Raw genomic sequence first — 18,481 nt, forward strand, 5'->3', positions numbered from 1 at the left:
AGGAAGATAGTTTTGTGAAAACAAAAAGGGACGTTATGAAAGGACTGAAACATACTATTTTTTCTTTGCACTTTTCAATACTTTCAGCTCAGCTCTTGAAAATTAGGCGAAGATTTTGGCCCTGACACAAACTCATGGCCGACCAGATCTACACGTAGCCGACCAGATCTACACTTGAAATGTGACAGTTTTACCATCTTTTTTTTGTAATTTTTTAACCCTCACACAGATTTGTTCCCAATCCTCGGACAATCTCCATTGGAACCTTTCAAAGTTTTGCTAGGAGTCTAAAACTTTTCTATATAATGGGGGTAAATGTGTAAAAAAAATAGCTTATCAATAATGTTTTTTAGATCTTATCGCTGTTAAATATTACCCGTTTTATATATTTATGGTTTAATATATATATATATATATATATATATATATATATATATATATATATATATATATATATATATATATATATATATATATATATATATATATATATATATATATATATATATATATATATATATATATATATATATATATATATATATATATATATATATATATATATATATATATATATATATATATATTAATGGTGGCAAGGAGATTTTGAGGCCTAACCTCGATCCAGTTTTTGTAGGTCTGCCCCGATTCTGTGTCCGAGTATGCCCCGAGTATGATTTAATTAAAATCATACTCTGATAAATTTTGCATCTTCTATTCCTAAAGGGGTACCTTGTTTGCCCCTCCCTCCCACCCCCACTTCCCAACCATGAATTCACCCTTTTTTATCTTTTTGACGGATATGGCTGACAGTGAAATATGGGCTTCTCTTTCCGAGGAAATCCCTTTGTAGACCTACGTTCCTGCCGTATCCCCAACATACTCCGACTACATGATTTTGCATGGTGAAAAGTATGGAGATGTTATAGCGTTGTGTAATAAAAAAAAATCAAACGACAGTTCCAAAAAATGGAGATGATCTTGAATGTATGATATTCTTTCGACAAAAAATATTATTATAAATGAACTGCATCATTATAAGTAAACAAAAAGACAATAAACAAACTGGCTTTGATTAAAGAGCTCCTTAGGGAGCCAGTTCCAGTAATATAATTTATAGCACCGTACCAAGGTTATTTTGAAGTACTATGATCAAGACATTCCTTTCCTCAGATAACCAAAGCGAGCTAAGTGCCAATGTGTTTGTCGTGTTTTCTTGTCTTGTCTTCTTGACAAACGATGGCACAGCCCAAAGGAAAGAAATCCCTCAGAAAAACTCAACCAAAGGGTCATTAATACCACCATTCACGGGAGAAAAACGGTCATTAACATTAAGTCATCGCCTTCAAAAGTAGCAGTTGGTATTTGATGGAGAACGCTAAAGCCTTTCCTAGCAACACAATTACAGATCATTTGGCGTGGCGCCAAGTAAGCACCATATTATCTTATAGCATCTTATTTCTGAATATAGCTTATTCCCAAATGCAGTATATTTCATTTTATAAAATCTTTTATCTGCTTCGTCTAAAAACATAGGCTTAAACCTCGGCAACGGCAGGAACCACCTGATAGTCAGGGTTATCATCCCCCCCCCACCCGATTAGAGAAACAGATTTTTGATATATCATAAAACTGTTGAATTAGGTAAGTTTAAATTAAGATTTGGTCAAGTGCAAAATGATGAGCCTCGCACTTTCATGAGAAATACAACTTGGCAACCATGTTTAACAGAACTGCCAAGGGTTATCCTTTACGAGAACTAAGGCGATGTCTATTTGAAATGAAGAAAGACAGATGTGGGACGAAAATGATGTCAAACGTGACTAATCCAGCCTTGTAGCATCCCTTTTACATCCTGTTTATGAAGTCATCAAGATAAAAACATCATTTCAAAATTCTTGAGAACCTGGGACTAGCCGAGTAAATGATATCCGGACAGTTTTCTTCGGCACTAATCCCCTATGAAATTTAACAGCTATTTAAAGAAATATAAAAAACTTGGAATTAATAATTTTGAGATAAATGTTTTAAAATACTGAATTTCGTCTCCTAAAACATAAATAAGAAGAAAGTTTTAGAGGATGTCAAATTTGTCTTTCTAGTTTGCCACTTTTTAGAGTTATTATAAAAGATAGGTTACGATGGCTAGACCACGTTTCACAGATGAAAGATGACAGATTGCCAATGATGGTGCTTTTGGCCACAATAGGGTTCGGATAGGTCATAAGGAAGGATTTATATGAAATGCTAACTCCATAAGAAGGGGTACAGAGTTCAGCTTTGAGTAGATATGATGGAAAGAATGAGCAGGTGCAGACAGGGCCAGATTCAAATGTTTGGCACCCTTAGGCCCAAGTGTTTCTGGCGCCCCTGGGTCCAGGCGATTTACGGCGAAATCTCCAAAAATTTGGGGATAGTGGAAGCCCTGACAAGAAGGCAGCTGATGAGTGATGAGCCAAAGGTAATGCAAGATAGAGGTGATTACGAGCTCTCATCTGCCATTCTTGGGAGGCATCTGACAGTTTATAAGCGGCTATTGAATTCCTGTGTTGTTTTAAAATCACTTTTCTGTGAATAGGCAGCACAGCAGCAAATTGCACCTGGTACTTTGACGATGAGTCACATCAGTCCAGTTTTTGTTAAGAAGAAAAAAATCACTCAGTGTTTTTTAGCGCCCCTCGGTATTTGTGCGCCCCTACATTAGGGCCTAGTAACTCTATGCGTAAATCCTGGCCTGGGTACAGATGTGGTAGCCTCAGGCGGTTTAGTGCTGCAGTGAGTTCTTAGCAGTAGTGACAGTGGAAGTCAAATGATAAAACTTGATGAAAAAGCCTTAAAGAAAATAATTGACAAGTTATTGGTATTGCAGTCGGCTCAAGCATATGAATCCTTGCCAGGACCCTAACAAGCTGAAACAAGCCAGGACTGTGGAAAAAACCTAATATTTACTCCAGTTCCCTGAGCAGCCTTATGCCAGGAATGGGTGTTCACATGCATGTATAGATAGACCTTAATGACTCAGAACATGTTTAGAGGGACGTTTGTGTCCAAGTAGCTCTCATTAACATGGGGAGTTTGGTTTTAAGCAATAAAGTAACATAAATGTATCTAGAATTGTAAATTCAGCCAACTAGAAAGCATTCATCTTAATGTTTTATCAATTTTGTTTATGATGGTTTTGTTTCTTTTTTAGTTTAAGTAACTTTCACATTTACATCAAGAAAGAGATCCTAGCATAGACTCTGATATTGGTCAGAATTATGCCTTGGCTTGGAATTCTAGCCAGAGATGCATGTTAATTGGAATTTATAAAGTTTTGTTTTAATTACTTATTTATTTCTTGTCCATTAATAACATGAATTTTTTATTCTTTTAGTTAACTTTACAAAATCTTTGTGGTCCATAAACGCATGTGCCTCCAAGAAGAATGCTGTATATTAAAACCCATTGGAGTTACGGTTTTTTGTAACTATATTTCCTATATTCTAGGTTTTTTGTAACTGTCATTAGCTATATTCCTTGAGTGCGACTAGCAGAACTTACTTTAGCTCCTTGTGGACCTTGCTTTCCTTCGGGACCGGGTGGTCCTCTTGGTCCAGTTGGAATTAGTTCAAGGAGCTTGAATTTGACATCTTCAGCTACAGATGATATATTACAGCTGCATGAGTCACCGGTGTATCCCTTGGAAGATAAAAAATAAATGAGAAACCGGAATGAACAAAGAAAAAAACTTTAGATAGCATTCGAATCAAAAAGAGGACTGAGCAGGAAGATAAGACGTGTGTGAATAAATACTGTAAGCCTACATGTACAATTATATATAGAATAAACATGGATTAGAACAGTAGACTAATCATTAAAAGAAAATGAATTTATCTTTGAGAGTTAAACAGCTCTAGAAAAAATTCCAAATCATATTTGTCACTGCGTAATTTTTTTAAAATATCTGAGTTATGTGTAACATGTAATTGTAAAGTATATATATATATATATATATATATATATATATATATATATATATATATATATATATATATATATATATATATATATATATATATATATATATATATAGTCTGGAGCCCAAGGGAAGCAAGTTTCAAGCACATCAGAGAAAACATGGCTTTTAGTCAAATTTACCGGCCCCCTAATGATCCATTTTACCACTGACTTAGGGTTTAAATATCAAGCCGTTCAAAAACAAGAGCTTGATGGTCCGTTTTAAGGCCCCATTTTTAGCGAACCGATATTTTTTTCAATCTTCTTTTTGTGAGCTGGAGTTCCTTTGAGCCAAGGACTTCCAAATACGTTTTTTAATCCAATCGATAAGGACATTTTATTTCACCAATTCTTGGGGTCCTGGGGACCCCAGGAAGTTGCGGGGATACCCTTCCCTGAGGACCCTATGAGTGTGCGTTTAAGACGTTGCAAGGAAAAAAACTGTCGTTTTTTTTTTTGGAAAAACTTTTCTTTTATTTTTTTCTTGTGCACTGCTCTCGGTGCGAGGATGTAACGACATATGCCCTCCAACCACATTATTTCATGTTAGGCATCTCTTGACCAGAGGACTTACGGTTGCAAGTTTAAAAAAAATAAAAATTGAGGGAGAACATGGATTTGGCATACTTTTGAGCTCCTAAAAATTTTAGAATATTGAAAAAACAACTATGACCATCAAAACCAACTGTAAATAAAATAAAGAATATAAAATTATTCCAGTGACTCCAAAATGAGCCGCTAAGCTTTAAAGTGGCAGTTTTTACTTTTAAATGGTATGCTTTTAGTTGACAGTTAGGCTTTAAGTGGCAATTGGATGGTTAAGTAAATAGATAGATAGATAGATTTTATTTCATACAAATATAAACAAACACAACTAATTAAATAGAGCCGACAGGGAGCTAAGCTCGAAAGGAAGGCTAACAATTATTACAATGAGTTCAAGTACACCAAAAATAAAGATAAAGAAGATAAACCAACAAACATCGTAACATATAGAAGGAGAAGGACAAAGGAGGCTACCCCAGCACGACAAAATCTAAAAATAATACTAAGAAACAAATTATCAAGAAGAATCACCCCGTCATCAAAGGTTAATAATATATTCTACTAATTTAGTCTTTAAAAGTGATCGGCTATTAAGATTTTTAAATTTAGTATTTAATTTAAGCTTATTTACTATAGAAGAGATTTTGTATCTTATTGAAAATTTATCTCTTTCACAATTAACCAAAGGGATTCTATCAAACAGTTCGTGGTAACGAACTGTAAGTAAGTAAGGAGCGACCCGGCTCAATGGTAACTGAAAGTCTAAAAACCGGAATTTTGATTCCAATAGATACATCAAAAGAATCAGATTTTAATTGTGATTTCAAATATATAAGTTTCATCAAGTTTAACCTTACCCATCAAAAGTCACACGCCTGAGAAAATTTGGCTGATTTTCGAAAAAAGGGGAGAAGATCCTCAAAAAACAATAGAACCTAAATGAAAATCACACCATCATATTCAGCGTATCAGAAAACCGTATTGTAGAGGTTTCAAGCTCCTATCTACAAAAATATGGAATTTTCCATTTTTTGCAAGAAGAAAGATCACGGATGCGTGTTTTTTTTTTTTTGTTTTTTTTTCTTTTTCCCAGGGGTAATCGTATTGACCCAGTGGTCCTAAAATATCGTGAGAGGGCTCATTCGAACGGAAATTAAAAGTTCTAGTGCCCTTTTTAAGTGACAAAAAAAATGGAGGGTAACTTGGCCCCCTCCCACGCTCATTTTTTTCCCGAAGTCACCCGATCGAAATTTTGAGATTGCCATTTTGTTCAGCACAGTCGAAAATCTAATTAATATGTCTTTGAGGATGACTTAATCCCCCACTGTTCCCGGGGGAAGGGCTGCAAGTTATAAACTTTGCCCTTTGTTTACATATAGTGTTGGTTATTGGCAAGTATACAGGCGTTTTCAGGAGGATCTTTTTCTAGTGGTGGGTCGGGGTTAGAGTAGGGTTTACATGGGGGGATATTTCCATAGAGGATATTTCCTTGGGGGAAGGGACATTTCTATGAAGAGGGCGCCAGATTTCCCAGCACTATTTAAAAAACAATCAGAAATTAAATAAAAAAACAAGTTTTTTTTCAACTGAAAGTAAGAAGCAACATTAAAACTTAAAACGAACAGAAATCATTACATATATGAGGGGGTTCTCCCCCTAGTCAGTACCTCGCTCTTTACGCTACAGTTTTTTTTTAGTACTTTCAAAAGAGACGTCTATTCTAATTAACCGGCCTTTGTGATTCAGGGGTTTGTGTTTCGGACAAAATTCGAACTTTAGCGTATTAAATAAAAAAACAAGTTTTTTTTAACTGAAAGTAAGGAACGATGTTAAAACTTAAAACGAACAGAAATTATTCTGTATATGAAAGGGGCTATCAACACCTCGCTCTTTACGCCAAAGTTTTTTATTGTTAAACAAAAATAAGAGTTGTGAGAAAGTCAAACTTTAGCGTAAAGAGCGAGGCGTTGAGGAGCCCCTTTCATATACGGAATAATTTCTGTTCGTTTTAAGTTTTAACGTCGTTCCTTACTTTCAGTTAAAAAAACTTGTTTTTTTATTTAATTTTTGAACGTTTTTGAATTGATGCAGGTTTTGATTTTGGGTCACCGTCATGGGCGCCCATAAGCTGAATTCCAGGGGGGGCAAACCTCGTCTAATTGGCACTTTTAATACTATATAATAGAAATCTCAGAAAAAAAAATATAAAAATAAGGCAACATCATTCAGCCAGGGGGGAGCGGGAGTCCCCCCCTGCCCCCCCATATGGGCGCCCATGGTCACCGTACATGAATAATTAAAACGAAATTTGCATATTAATTTTACTTTTCTTTGGTTAAATAGCTTTCTCAAAAGTTGTTAAATTTTGTTGACGAACGTTTTTATTAGTAATAAATATACGTAACTTACGAATTAACTTACGTAACGACCTTCTATATTCATATATTTTTAATACGTATATTAGGGGGCTCGCCTACTAGTAAATACCTCGCTCTTTAAGCTAAAGTTCAAATTTTGTTCCAATTATTTAAAAATGACCCTTAATCACAAAGCTGTTATTTAGAATAAATAGCTCTTATGAAAGTACTAAAAAAATATTTGGCTTAAAGAGCGAGGTACTGACTAGGGAGTGAACCCAATCATACACGGAATATTTTCTGTTCGTTTTAAGTTTTGATGTTACTCCTTATTTTCAGTTGGAAAACTTGTTTTTTTTTTATATTTAATTTCTGATCTTTTTTTAAATAATGCTGGGAAATCCGGCGCCCCCTTCTTAGCAATGTTCCTTCCCCCAAGAAAACTTCCTTCAGGGAAAGATCCTCCCACATAACCCCCAACCCACCCACCCCCGTACTACCAGAAAAAATCCCCCCTGAAAACGTCTGTTTATTTCCTAATAACCAATACTATATGTTAACATTGGGCAAAGTTCATAACTTTCAGCCCTCCCCCCGGGGACTTCGGGGGATTAAGTCATCCTAAAGGACATATTTATAATTTTCAACCATGTTGAACAAAATGGCTATCTCAAAGTTTTGATCAGGTGACTTTGGGAAAAAATGAGCGTGGGAGGGGGCCTAGTTGCCCTCCATTTTTTTATCACTTAAAATGGCACTAGAACTTTTAATTTCCGATCCAATAAGTCCTCCCACGATATTCTAGGACCACTGGGTCGATACGATCACCCCTGGAAAAAAAATTAAATAAAAATAAACACGTATCCGTGATCTTTCTTCTGGCAGAAAATGCAAAATTCAACATTTTTGTAGATAGGAGCTTGAAACCTCTACGGTAGGGTTCTCTGATGCGCTGAATATGATGGTGTGATTTTCATCAAGTTTCTAAAACTTTTAGGGGGTCTTTCCCCCTTTTTTCGAAAATCAGCCAAATTTTCTCAGGCGCGTAACTTTTGATGGGTAGGACCAAACTTGATGAACAATATATATTTGAAATCAGCATTGAAAGCTGATTGTTTTGATGTATCTATTGGTATCAAAAACCCGTTTTCTAGAGTTTCGGTTACCATTGAGCCGTGGTCGCTGCTTACTTACAGTTCGTTAACCACGAACTGTTTGAAAGAGCGAGGTATTGCTTAGGGAGCGAACCTCTAATATGTGCAAGAAAAACAAACGAAAATAGAAATTCGTAACGGAAGTCAATTCGTAAGTTACGTCAGAACAAAATTTCGAGAAAGCCAATTAGCCAAAAAAAGTAAAATTAATATGCGAATTTTGTTTTAATTATTCACGTATGGTGAGCCAAAGTCAAAGCTTCATTAATTCAAAAACGTTCAGAAATTAACTAAAAAAAAAAAGTTTTTTTTAACTGAAAGTAAGGAGCGACATTAAAACTTAAAACGAACAGAAATTATTCCATATATGAAAGGGGCTTTCCCCTCCTCAACACCTCGCTCTTTACGCTAAAGTTTGAATCTGTCTCACAACTTTATCTTTTAAAACAACAAAAACTTAAGCGTAAAGAGCGAGGCATTGAGGAGGGGAAAGCCCCTCTCATATACGGAATAATTTCTGTTCGTTTTAAGTTTTAATGTCGCTCCTTACTTTCAGTTCAAAAAAACTTGTTTTTTTTAGTTAATACGCTCCAAAACGAGCCGACGAAGAAGCGAGTGAGCAAATAGGGGTGACAAGAATTTGCGATTCATAAAAATATCTCGCTGGAGACTGAATATCATAATGCCTGAGCGATAATTGCAAATCTCTAAGTTGATTAAGGTTTAATATATGAAGAAATAAAAATAAAGTTTTTGTTTCAGAAAGATTTTGAAGTCGTGCAGGACGGTGAAAGAAAGTACCAAGGATCCTTACGGATTTATTTTGCAATGTATGGAGGGGTTTAAAATGATTAGGAAGTGTATTTAGGTAAATAAGGGGACAATATCTTAGGTATGATCCAATTAAAGAATGATAAAGAATTTTAATAATTGAAAAAGGAAAAACATACTTAAATCGATGTAAACATCCTAAAATTTTGGGCTAAATTTATACGGATATGGTCTGAATGACTACGGAAACATAAAAGCTAATCAAGAATAATCCCCAAATATCTGTATGTCTTATCCCTTCTAATTCTACACCCAGAAACAACTAACTCATAAGAGATCGCCTTAAGAGATCGTGGAGTAATGTGGAATACTGAGGAAGATAAGATAAGGTTGATTAAACTTAATGTAGATTTCCCTGGAAATGAGAGGAGAGAGCGAGCTTTGGTGTTGATTGTGACGAAGTTAGATGAATATGTGTGGAAAAGAAGGAAGAAGAGAAAAGGGATTGTGTTAAGAAGGTTTGGTTATGATTGTTGGAAAATGATAGCGCGTTTAAGTGAGACTGAAAGGTGGAAAGAACGAGTGGATATTAAGTGGATGGAGTTGTTGGTTGAAGAGTTCATTGGAAAAAGGTAGGTTGTGTTTGAGGAGATATGTTGTGAGTGTCTGTGTGTGCGTGTGTGTGAGTAGAAATGGGTAAAACTTGAATAAAAGAAAGAAATAAAAATAAAAGAAAACTAACTCATCAATCCCATCCCTAGAAACTCCTTGCTTAGATATGCCAAAAACCAAAATTCTGTTTTAGACAGATTGAGAACTAAACAATTACAAGAAAATCACTGGATAACCGAATTCACTTTAGACGCCATATTCTTGATCAATAGTGAAGGGGCTTTAGCTTCAACAGATACCACTGTGTCTTCTGCAAACATAAGTGCTAGTCCATCTTTATAGGATAGACAATTTGGGAGATCATTTATATATATTCAAAATAGTAACAGTCTAAGTATAGACCCCTGAGGCACTCCAATATCATCCAGGGAGTTAAGCTGAAACAGATGGCCTTGTAGGTCTACTTGCAATCCGCGATTTCATAGATATGACTTTATTAAATCCAATTCTCTCCCACGAATTTCAGAGTTATTCAATTTTTCCAACAAAATGAAATGTTTTAGAGTATCAAATTTTTTTTTTATATCTTAGAAAATGCACTATCCATAATTACCATTATTCAGTGAATGATTAGTTTTAAGCAAAAGGGCTGTAACTGCTTGTTCAGTAGAACGACCCGATCTAAACCCAAACTGGTTTTTGGCTAAAAGATTTTTTTTGTCCAAATAAGACAAAATTCTTTTTTGAAATAAATTTTCTGAAAACTTTGACAAAGGAGAAAGTATTACAATGGGTCGGTAATTATTAACATTAATTTTATCACCTTTTTTATGCCGTGGGATAATTCGGGCATTTTTCCATTTAGTAGGGAATACCCCAGAAGAAAAACGCAAATTAAAAATTTTGAACAAATGGTACATGAATTACAGATGCAAGGTGTTTTAAAAGATTAATTGAAAGTCCATCCAAACTTAATGAATTACCTCGCTTTAAATCTACTAAATTTTTAGGAAATCATCAAGACTAGCTGGGGTCAAAAACAAGCTTGTATCCTCTAATTGAAGAAGGTATTCTTTATATGAATGAGCTGAAATCGAGCCAAGACCCCGAGTAACATCAGAACCAAAACTAGCAAAATGAGCACTGAAATATTCTGCAATAGCTCCATTTCCCTTTGAATCAAGACTATTTTTATCTATTAAATTTTTTTCATTAACTGATCTCAGGAGTGACTCATTAATCCATGGTTTTGGTGGAAACATTGTTTTACGTTGTATTTTTTCATAAGGACAATGATGGTCTAATTGTTCATTTAATCTCTATAAAAAATATCCAGTGATCTATTAGGATCTCTCTCTTCTAAAACTTCCCTCCAATCTACGTCACTAAGGGCTACTTTTATATTATGTATATTTTTAAGTGAAAGATTTCTCTTTCTTATAATGATCTCCCTAATCAAAGTCTTTTGAATCTTATAGTCCGAACGAAGAGCATAAATGAAGAGCATATTTTTCTATACTTCAAAGTAATGATACACTAACAAAACTGAAGCTAAGAACATTTCCGTCTCCGAACCATAACTATTAAGGAACCTTAAACAAGGTACGGGATTAAGGAATTGGTCAGAGAACCCCTATACCTATTATAATCCATAGGGCATGTAGCAAAAAGATGGAAATGGTAATATTAGTGTCTTAAATAAAACACTACCGTTCCATGGCTTATTTTTCGTCTTTCAAAGGATGGCATAGGTCTTTAAATGATGAACGATAACAACTCGACATACTAGGCCTCTGTTTTCACCGATGTTTTGAAAATAGAAAAAAAGCCTGCTAGTGACCATGACCAATGCTACTGAAAGAGAGCAAAAATAAAGGGGCTAAAAAAATACAATTACGTACAGAAAACTTAATTGAATTTAGTTTATTTTATAATTAATTTTATTAATTGCCGGGGACTCTTAAGGATTCTTCTCCTGAATTACAGCTCGGATTTTAACAGTCCCTAAGTTCAGTAAGACTAGAAATTAACACTGGTTACCTGACGCTTTTCTCCTAGTAGTCTGTCAACAGTCTCAGTGATGTCCGCCTCTTGTATACTTCCTGGAGGTCCAGGGGCCCCTTGGTCTCCTTTCATACCCTACAAGAAGACAGTCATTATAAAAACAAAAAATTCTAAGAGCAAAGAAAGCGTGGATTGCAGAAATGGCAGACTATAAGAGAATAACCAACAAGGAGGCTCAAGAGCAGAAACTGATGATTAGTCAAGAACATACTGTCATTATTACGCCTCAAAGGTCATATCTGACATTTTTAAACCTCAAAATAACTGCTAAAAACCATTTGCTGAGCTGCATACAAAGGATGGATCAGCATGACAATAAAACACTTTTGTCCTATTGATCTATATTATCCTGCTGATTCTCCAATTAAAACAGCTTAACGAATGCAGTGATAACGACATTAGTACAGTTTTTCGAGATGATTAAGACCATACTATAATCTTTTATTTCTTAGCATAGATGGTACATTGGTAGAGCGCTACTTGAAATGTGTACGCTAAGGGTGAATACGGACTAATATTCATCTAAATTTTAGAAAATGAAGTAGATTTTTGTTTCTTTTTTTCCCCAAATCCGAAGGGTTTCCATCTGTTTTTGTCAGAGTTTAGTTATATCTAAGATGCTTTGAAGTTTTTAGTTTGAATTGTTTTAAGCCGAAACTACACGTTAGTCTTTCTGATTTCAGAGGTCAAACCAATGGTGTTAGAAGATCAGGAAAGGGTTCATTCTAAAGAAAATTTAAAGTTCTAATGCTCTTTTTTCAGAAACCGAAAAGATTGGAGGCTAATTACCCCCTTTCCCACACCCTTTTCCCCCACACATTCAATTAAATTTTTAGATAGCCATTTGGTTCAGCACAGTTGAAAGCTCTAATAACTATGCTTATGAATGTTATTTGACCCCCCACAGTCCCTGGGGAAAGGGCTGTGAGTTTTGCAATTTATCCACTGTTTACATATAGTATTTGTTATTAGGAAATATACACAAACTTTTTGGGTGAGGGAGAATTTTCTGCGGGGGAGATTTTCCACGGGATGAATTTTCCGTGGGTAGAAAACTCTCCAGGGGAAAATTTACACAGGGAGGGGGATTTCCTAGCATGATTTAAAAAATGGTCAGAAATATGAATAAAAAAAAGTTCTTTCAACTGAAAGTAAGGAGGAACATAATGCTTAAAATGAAAAGAAATTATCACACATACGTGAGGAGCTGCCCCTTTCTTATCCCTTGCTCTTTGTGTTAATGTTAGACTTTTTGTCCCAATTGTTTAAGAACGACCCTTGAAAGACATCGAATTTGAATGAGAAGTGGTTTTGAATAACTTTAACCCTTTATCATAAAGAGCAAGGAATGAGAAATGGACAAGATCCCCCATACACTCAATAAATTTTGGCCGTTGTAATTTTTATTATTGTTCTTTATATTCAGTTAAAAAAAATCTATGTAATAATGTATAAGCAGACCTCGCGCATCTGAGGGAAGCAGTCTGAACGACATTGCTGAGAACTGAATGAATCATTATGGTTATTTTCGATTTATTATAACTTTTTATATGTTCCATATATTTTTTTTTACTGGTTTTGGTGAATCCCCCTCCAATAAAAAATGGGCTTACCCCAAATAACTTATGCACATAGGCCTACCTTCTAGGCATATATTTTTCATGTTAAAATTTAAAAAAAAATAGAGAAAAAAATATGAGCTTTGTAGGAAAAACAATTAAAACATATAAGGCTGGCTGATGAAAAACTTTAAAAAAAATACATAAAAAGGGTGGCAATTGAGACAGTTTTCTAATCCTTCCACAAACGATTTGAACACCGACACAACTGGTTTGATATTTCATCTTGTCATGCCTAATTACAACAAGAGTTATTCATTTATCAGCAGCTCATTTCGGAAACCTTGAAGGTCCATAATTTCCTCATCACATAATGAATACACAAGTTAACAGAGGAAAAAGGTTTTACGTCTTTTTTCGTGAAGTATGGCTTGACTTAAAGGCTGGGTTTCGAATATTGACCCAGCTTGTAGGCAAAAAAAAGTAGACCAGAATTTCACCAAGCTAGTATAATATCAACTTCAAATATTTCCAAGGGGTCACCCACTTTCTACCACATGGTGTAAGTCTTAGAGGGCCACATATGCCACATAGTTCCACCAAGCGTGGTATAACTTTGCCACACTTGGAACGTGTCACCTTGTGTGCGTGATTTCTCAAAGTTAGCAAAGCTCAAATATTTAATAGTCTAATTAGCAGGATTAAATCGACTTACATAAAAACAGTGCAAGAGAAGGGTTTCTTTTGAAAAAAAAAAAGTTACACATTCGTCCAATTTTACAGAATTTTGTAATTTATAGGCAGTTTTTACCTCCGCCAGCAAGAGGCTACCCTGTAATATTAGCACCCTGCAAAAAAAAAAGAAAAAAAGAAAAAAAGAAAAGAAAAGCTATAACACATTGAAACCAAGCATCCCCTAAAGTAAAAACCTCAGATGTCACCCCTACTAATTGGCTTTGTGGGTAGTTTTAGGACATTGCTCCTAAAGTAGGAATAGTGCTTATTAATAACCATTTTCGGCTTGAGGATGCTTAGCATCAGGAAAATTTCTAATAACGCCACTCTGAAATGACACTGATTGAATGAAAGGAAGGTTACGAATCCCAAATTTTGTGTTTTAGGTAATAGTTTTTTTTTTTTTCAATAATAGCCATAAAAGTTTGCAAGCTTTGGAATTTTTGACTGATGTTTTTTTTTTCATAAAGCTGTCATTAACTTGTGCTTCAGATAAACCAACCTGGATCTAGCCCAATTGAATACCCTAATGATTTTTCTTGAAATCAGACGAAATGAAACTATATCCAAATCATAAAAGCCTTAGTGAAACACTAACAAATCGCTCAAATAAGAAACAGATCTACTCAGGTGTGCAGATAATACGGAAAAACTCGACCCAAAGTATGTGATAATGATCATTTCATGCCACCACAACCAAACAAATTGGGCTGCAGCCTTAAATTACTTCGTTTAAAGGTTGTACCTGATTTGTATCATGACTGCTTGAAATTTACTACTCATAAGCTTCAAGATATGCTATATACCCTTGTTGAGCGTTTAATCATCCAGAATTTATCCGTGGTTCAATTTCGCTTTCCATCTACGGTTATGGCGTGTGCTTGGACGGAACAGTTCTGTTGATAGAGCTGTTTCACCACTAACTATTACTCACATTTTGATGGGAGAAGATGCGTATCAACATGATGAGAATCAATAAATCCATATCTTATTTTAAAATTTGTTTGGTAGCGTGTTCGGCAAACCCAGTCTAGTTTTATGATCTACTAGCCAATCACAATACAGTATTTAGTTTAGACAGAGGTACTTTCTCATCATTTTAAGAATATGTGGTAATCATTCCGCGCTAGTCTGTCTCATATTCTATAAGATTACTTAGCATGCGGCTTTAGAATTTATTTTATGACTACATTGGTATTATTATTTACATTTTTACCACAGAGCATGGGCACCCATAAGGGGGGGTCCCTGCCCCCTCTGGCTGAATGATGCTGCCTTATTTTTATATTTTTGTTCTGAGATTTCTATTATATAGCATTAAAAGTGCCAATTACACGAGGTTTGCCCCCTTCCCCTGACGAGGTTCCCCCCCCCCCTGGAATTCAGATTATGGGCACCTATGCCACAGAGTGTTATAAACAGAATGTTTTCACAGAGGTGCTTTAGGTAACTTAAATGGTTTAGTTCAGCATGGCCCTGGGTTCCTTGGACACGCTTGTTTCTAGAGCCCATGACATATTTCTTTTCTTTTTTTGTTGTTTTATCTTTTTTGAAATGCACTTTAGCTCTGTTCAATTTAAAGTAATTCAGAAGTTTATAGTTTGAAAGGAGAATTGTTTATGCATATATATAGAGGCTCAACATATTGGGATGAGATTCGGCAACTATCTAGAAAGAACCTTTTGGCATCAGGGGAACGCCAACTTTCAAAATGGTGTACGCCAGGTGGCACGTGCAACGCGTGAGAGCAATACACCACGAATATTATATGTGTGCCAAGGCAAGAATAGGTGTGGTGTGGCAGAATTGCACATTGTGTGGCACAAAAAGTGGAACTTCGACGTTTACACAATGAGGTGAAGTATGGGTTGCCCCTCTTTTGGTACGCTAAACCAAAAATGTGTCAAAACGGATGGTACTTTTGCTATTAGTTTTAGCTTACTACACAGAGGTTGCGTGTAACAAGCCACTGACAAACACGGGATCTATCTCTGAACTAGATCCAGAGTACCAACATGTCACTGCTGAGAAGCTCCTTGAATTCATTAAGAAAGCCCTGAGTGCTAATTCCATCTTAAAGGCGTCAATCAGCCTCTCTTCTATAAGACTGATTATACAACCTGGTGCAAAAATCACCGTGGGATAGGTCTAATAGTCATTGCAGTGCAAATACTTGGTATAAAACTACTAAAACGCTTCAAGGAGGCAAAAAAAAGAACTCGACAAGACCAAGCTGTCTTGAGACTAGGTAGAGGTTGCACTGCAGTGTTTTGCACTTTGGCTCATCAAGCAGCAATTTGAAAGGTAAAACTTGCCTATTATTTTAATGGTCCTTTACTTCATTGCCACCTTCTACTCGACCAGAAAATGTGGGAAATTCCTGATTAACTTCTAGTTTAATTTGTAAGCGTACCCTATTTCCTGTATTTCTAAGAAATTATGACAATTGTTATATTAATTGGATAAAAATTGGATTATTATGTTGTGGTAGTTATTAATTTATTGGCCAGTTGTTTTCATTCATGTTTGTTTGAAAACTTGTCCGTGGTATCTTTTATTTCTTGTGTTTTATGCAACACATCTTTGTATGGCAAAAATGGCAATTATATGCCTGAAAAAATGGGGCTTTTCTGCTTGTTTACACAACGATTAAATAAAAATGAAGAATGAAATTGGGATATTTTCTTACAGACAGCTAAAATAAACAAAATCCATATATTCTTGACATTCTTTATCAACATACAAAACCTGAAATCATATAAAATAATTGAAGCACCCTGGAATAGAATATATTAAACATGATCCCAGTCAATATTGTTAGAAACCAAAGCAAGTCTGGATTTGAAATAGTTTTTTTTTTATCAAGGATATGTTGTGTAATTTTTGTAGTTGCAAATCCACATACAAACATGTTCCTTCATATGCATTCGGTGTCTTGGATTCATGATAATTGGACTAATATACTAATAGTCAAATCCTTCGATTTTTTGTTTTATTCTAGTTATTAGACAGGTACTGGGGAGGGGGGCTCAAGGCCCTGACTCCTCCATAATACCAAGTATTCTTCAAATTTCTGAGCACTTCTTATCGAAATTATTAATTCTTTTTATTATTGCAAGCCCCCCCCCCCTCAAAAAAAAACTTGCGTCCATCCCTGCTTCATGGGATACACATTATTTCTGGTTCTTGGTTACTATTTTTTTATTTGCATGGGTTAACTTTTCGATACTTTACTCTCTTTCCAAAGTTTTGAGAACAAATCTTTTCGTTGCAACGTTTGGTCTAGTGTTTTTTTTTTCGAATTCTGGCAATACCGAGAGTATTTCCACTAGCATTTATTGCAGCCTTTAAAAAGGGGATTCATTCGGTGGATTCAAGAAATACACGCCAAATCTTGCACAAATTAGGGTTTTTTTTATGCCTACTCTATTTTCCATCTTTCTTTTTTATCCCTGGGATTTGTTACCTTTTACCATTTTGACGGAACTTTTTGCACAATATGTATTTTCTATGTATGTTCTATGTATTTAACTACTTCTCAATATGTTCTATGTATTTAACTACTTTTAGAATTTTTTTTCATATAAACGATTAATGGTGTAATGGCTTACACTTAGGACTTTGAATCCTACGATCAGAGTTTTAGATTTTTTAGAACTTGTAGCTTACTTATACTACCATGTAGTTATCTGCCGTGATTCCTTTGTTTCAAAAGTAAATTAATTAGTATGGGCTAGAGTTCGTTCTTCACTACCTTCACTAGAAACGTTTATCATTTACTAAGGGCAACAGTTCGTTTTTTAATATAATAAACTTGATGAAACTTATATATTTAAAATCAGCGTAAAAATCCGACTCTTTTGATACATCTATTGGTATCAAAATTCCACTTTTTAAAGTTTCATTTACTATTGAGACGAGTCGCTCTGACTATGCAGTTCGTTACCACGAACTGTTTGAATTCTTTTGGTGTATCTATTAGTATCAAAACTCCGTTTTTTAGAGTTTCGGTTACTATTGAGACGAATCGCTCTTACTATACAGTTTGTTACCACGAACTGTTTGATTAGGTTGCCAATGCAAATTAGTATAAGCAAGAGTGAGTTTATCATTATAATGACGTCATATACACCATAGACCCCTTTTTCTTTTCCCTGTTGCATCAGTTACCAGTACCATGAGATAGACTTCGGTCCTTACTGTATGATTAAATAAAAAAACAAGTTTTTTAAACTGAAAGTAAGGTTTAAATTTTAAACTGACATTAAAACTTAAAACGAACAGATATTATTCCGTATATGAAAGGGACTGTCCCCTCCTCAACGCCTCGCTCTTTACGCTAAAGTTTTTTATTGTTTTAAAAAATAAAGTTGTGAGACAGAGTCAAACTTTAGCGTAAAGAGCGAGGCGTTGAGGAGGGGACAGCCCCTTTCATATACGGAATAATTTCTGTTCGTTTTAAGTTTTAATGTCGCTCCTTAGGCTACTTTCAGTTTAAAAAACTTGTTTTTTTTTATTTAATTTTTGAACGTTTTTGAATAAATGCAGGTTTTGATCTTGGCTCATCGTGCATGAATAATTAAAACAAAATTTTCATATTAATTTACTTTTATTTAGTTAAATGGTATTCTCAAAACTTGTTTAATTTTATTTACGAACGTTTTTATCAGTAATAAATATACGT

General features: G+C 34.9%; 1 protein-coding gene across 6 annotated transcripts in view; it reads right to left on the reverse strand.

Moving 5' to 3' along the window:
• The window catches only part of LOC148948460 (uncharacterized), a 521,750-nt gene that overhangs the window by 104,260 nt on the left and 399,009 nt on the right, over window positions 1-18,481 (reverse strand). For all 6 annotated transcript variants that reach the window (XM_089094386.1, XM_089094385.1, XM_089094390.1 and 3 more), the window contains 2 exons: window positions 11,480-11,578; window positions 3,544-3,681 (listed from right to left, as the gene is read on the reverse strand). In XM_089094386.1, coding sequence (XP_088950512.1) covers window positions 3,544-3,681; window positions 11,480-11,578 — 237 coding nt within the window. The remainder of the gene's footprint in view (window positions 1-3,543; window positions 3,682-11,479; window positions 11,579-18,481) is intronic.

Source organism: Artemia sp. Qi Xiang Cuo, chromosome 9 (genome assembly GCF_049724085.1).
Source record: "Artemia sp. Qi Xiang Cuo chromosome 9, ASM4972408v1, whole genome shotgun sequence".
NCBI lineage: Eukaryota > Metazoa > Arthropoda > Branchiopoda > Anostraca > Artemiidae > Artemia > Artemia sp. Qi Xiang Cuo.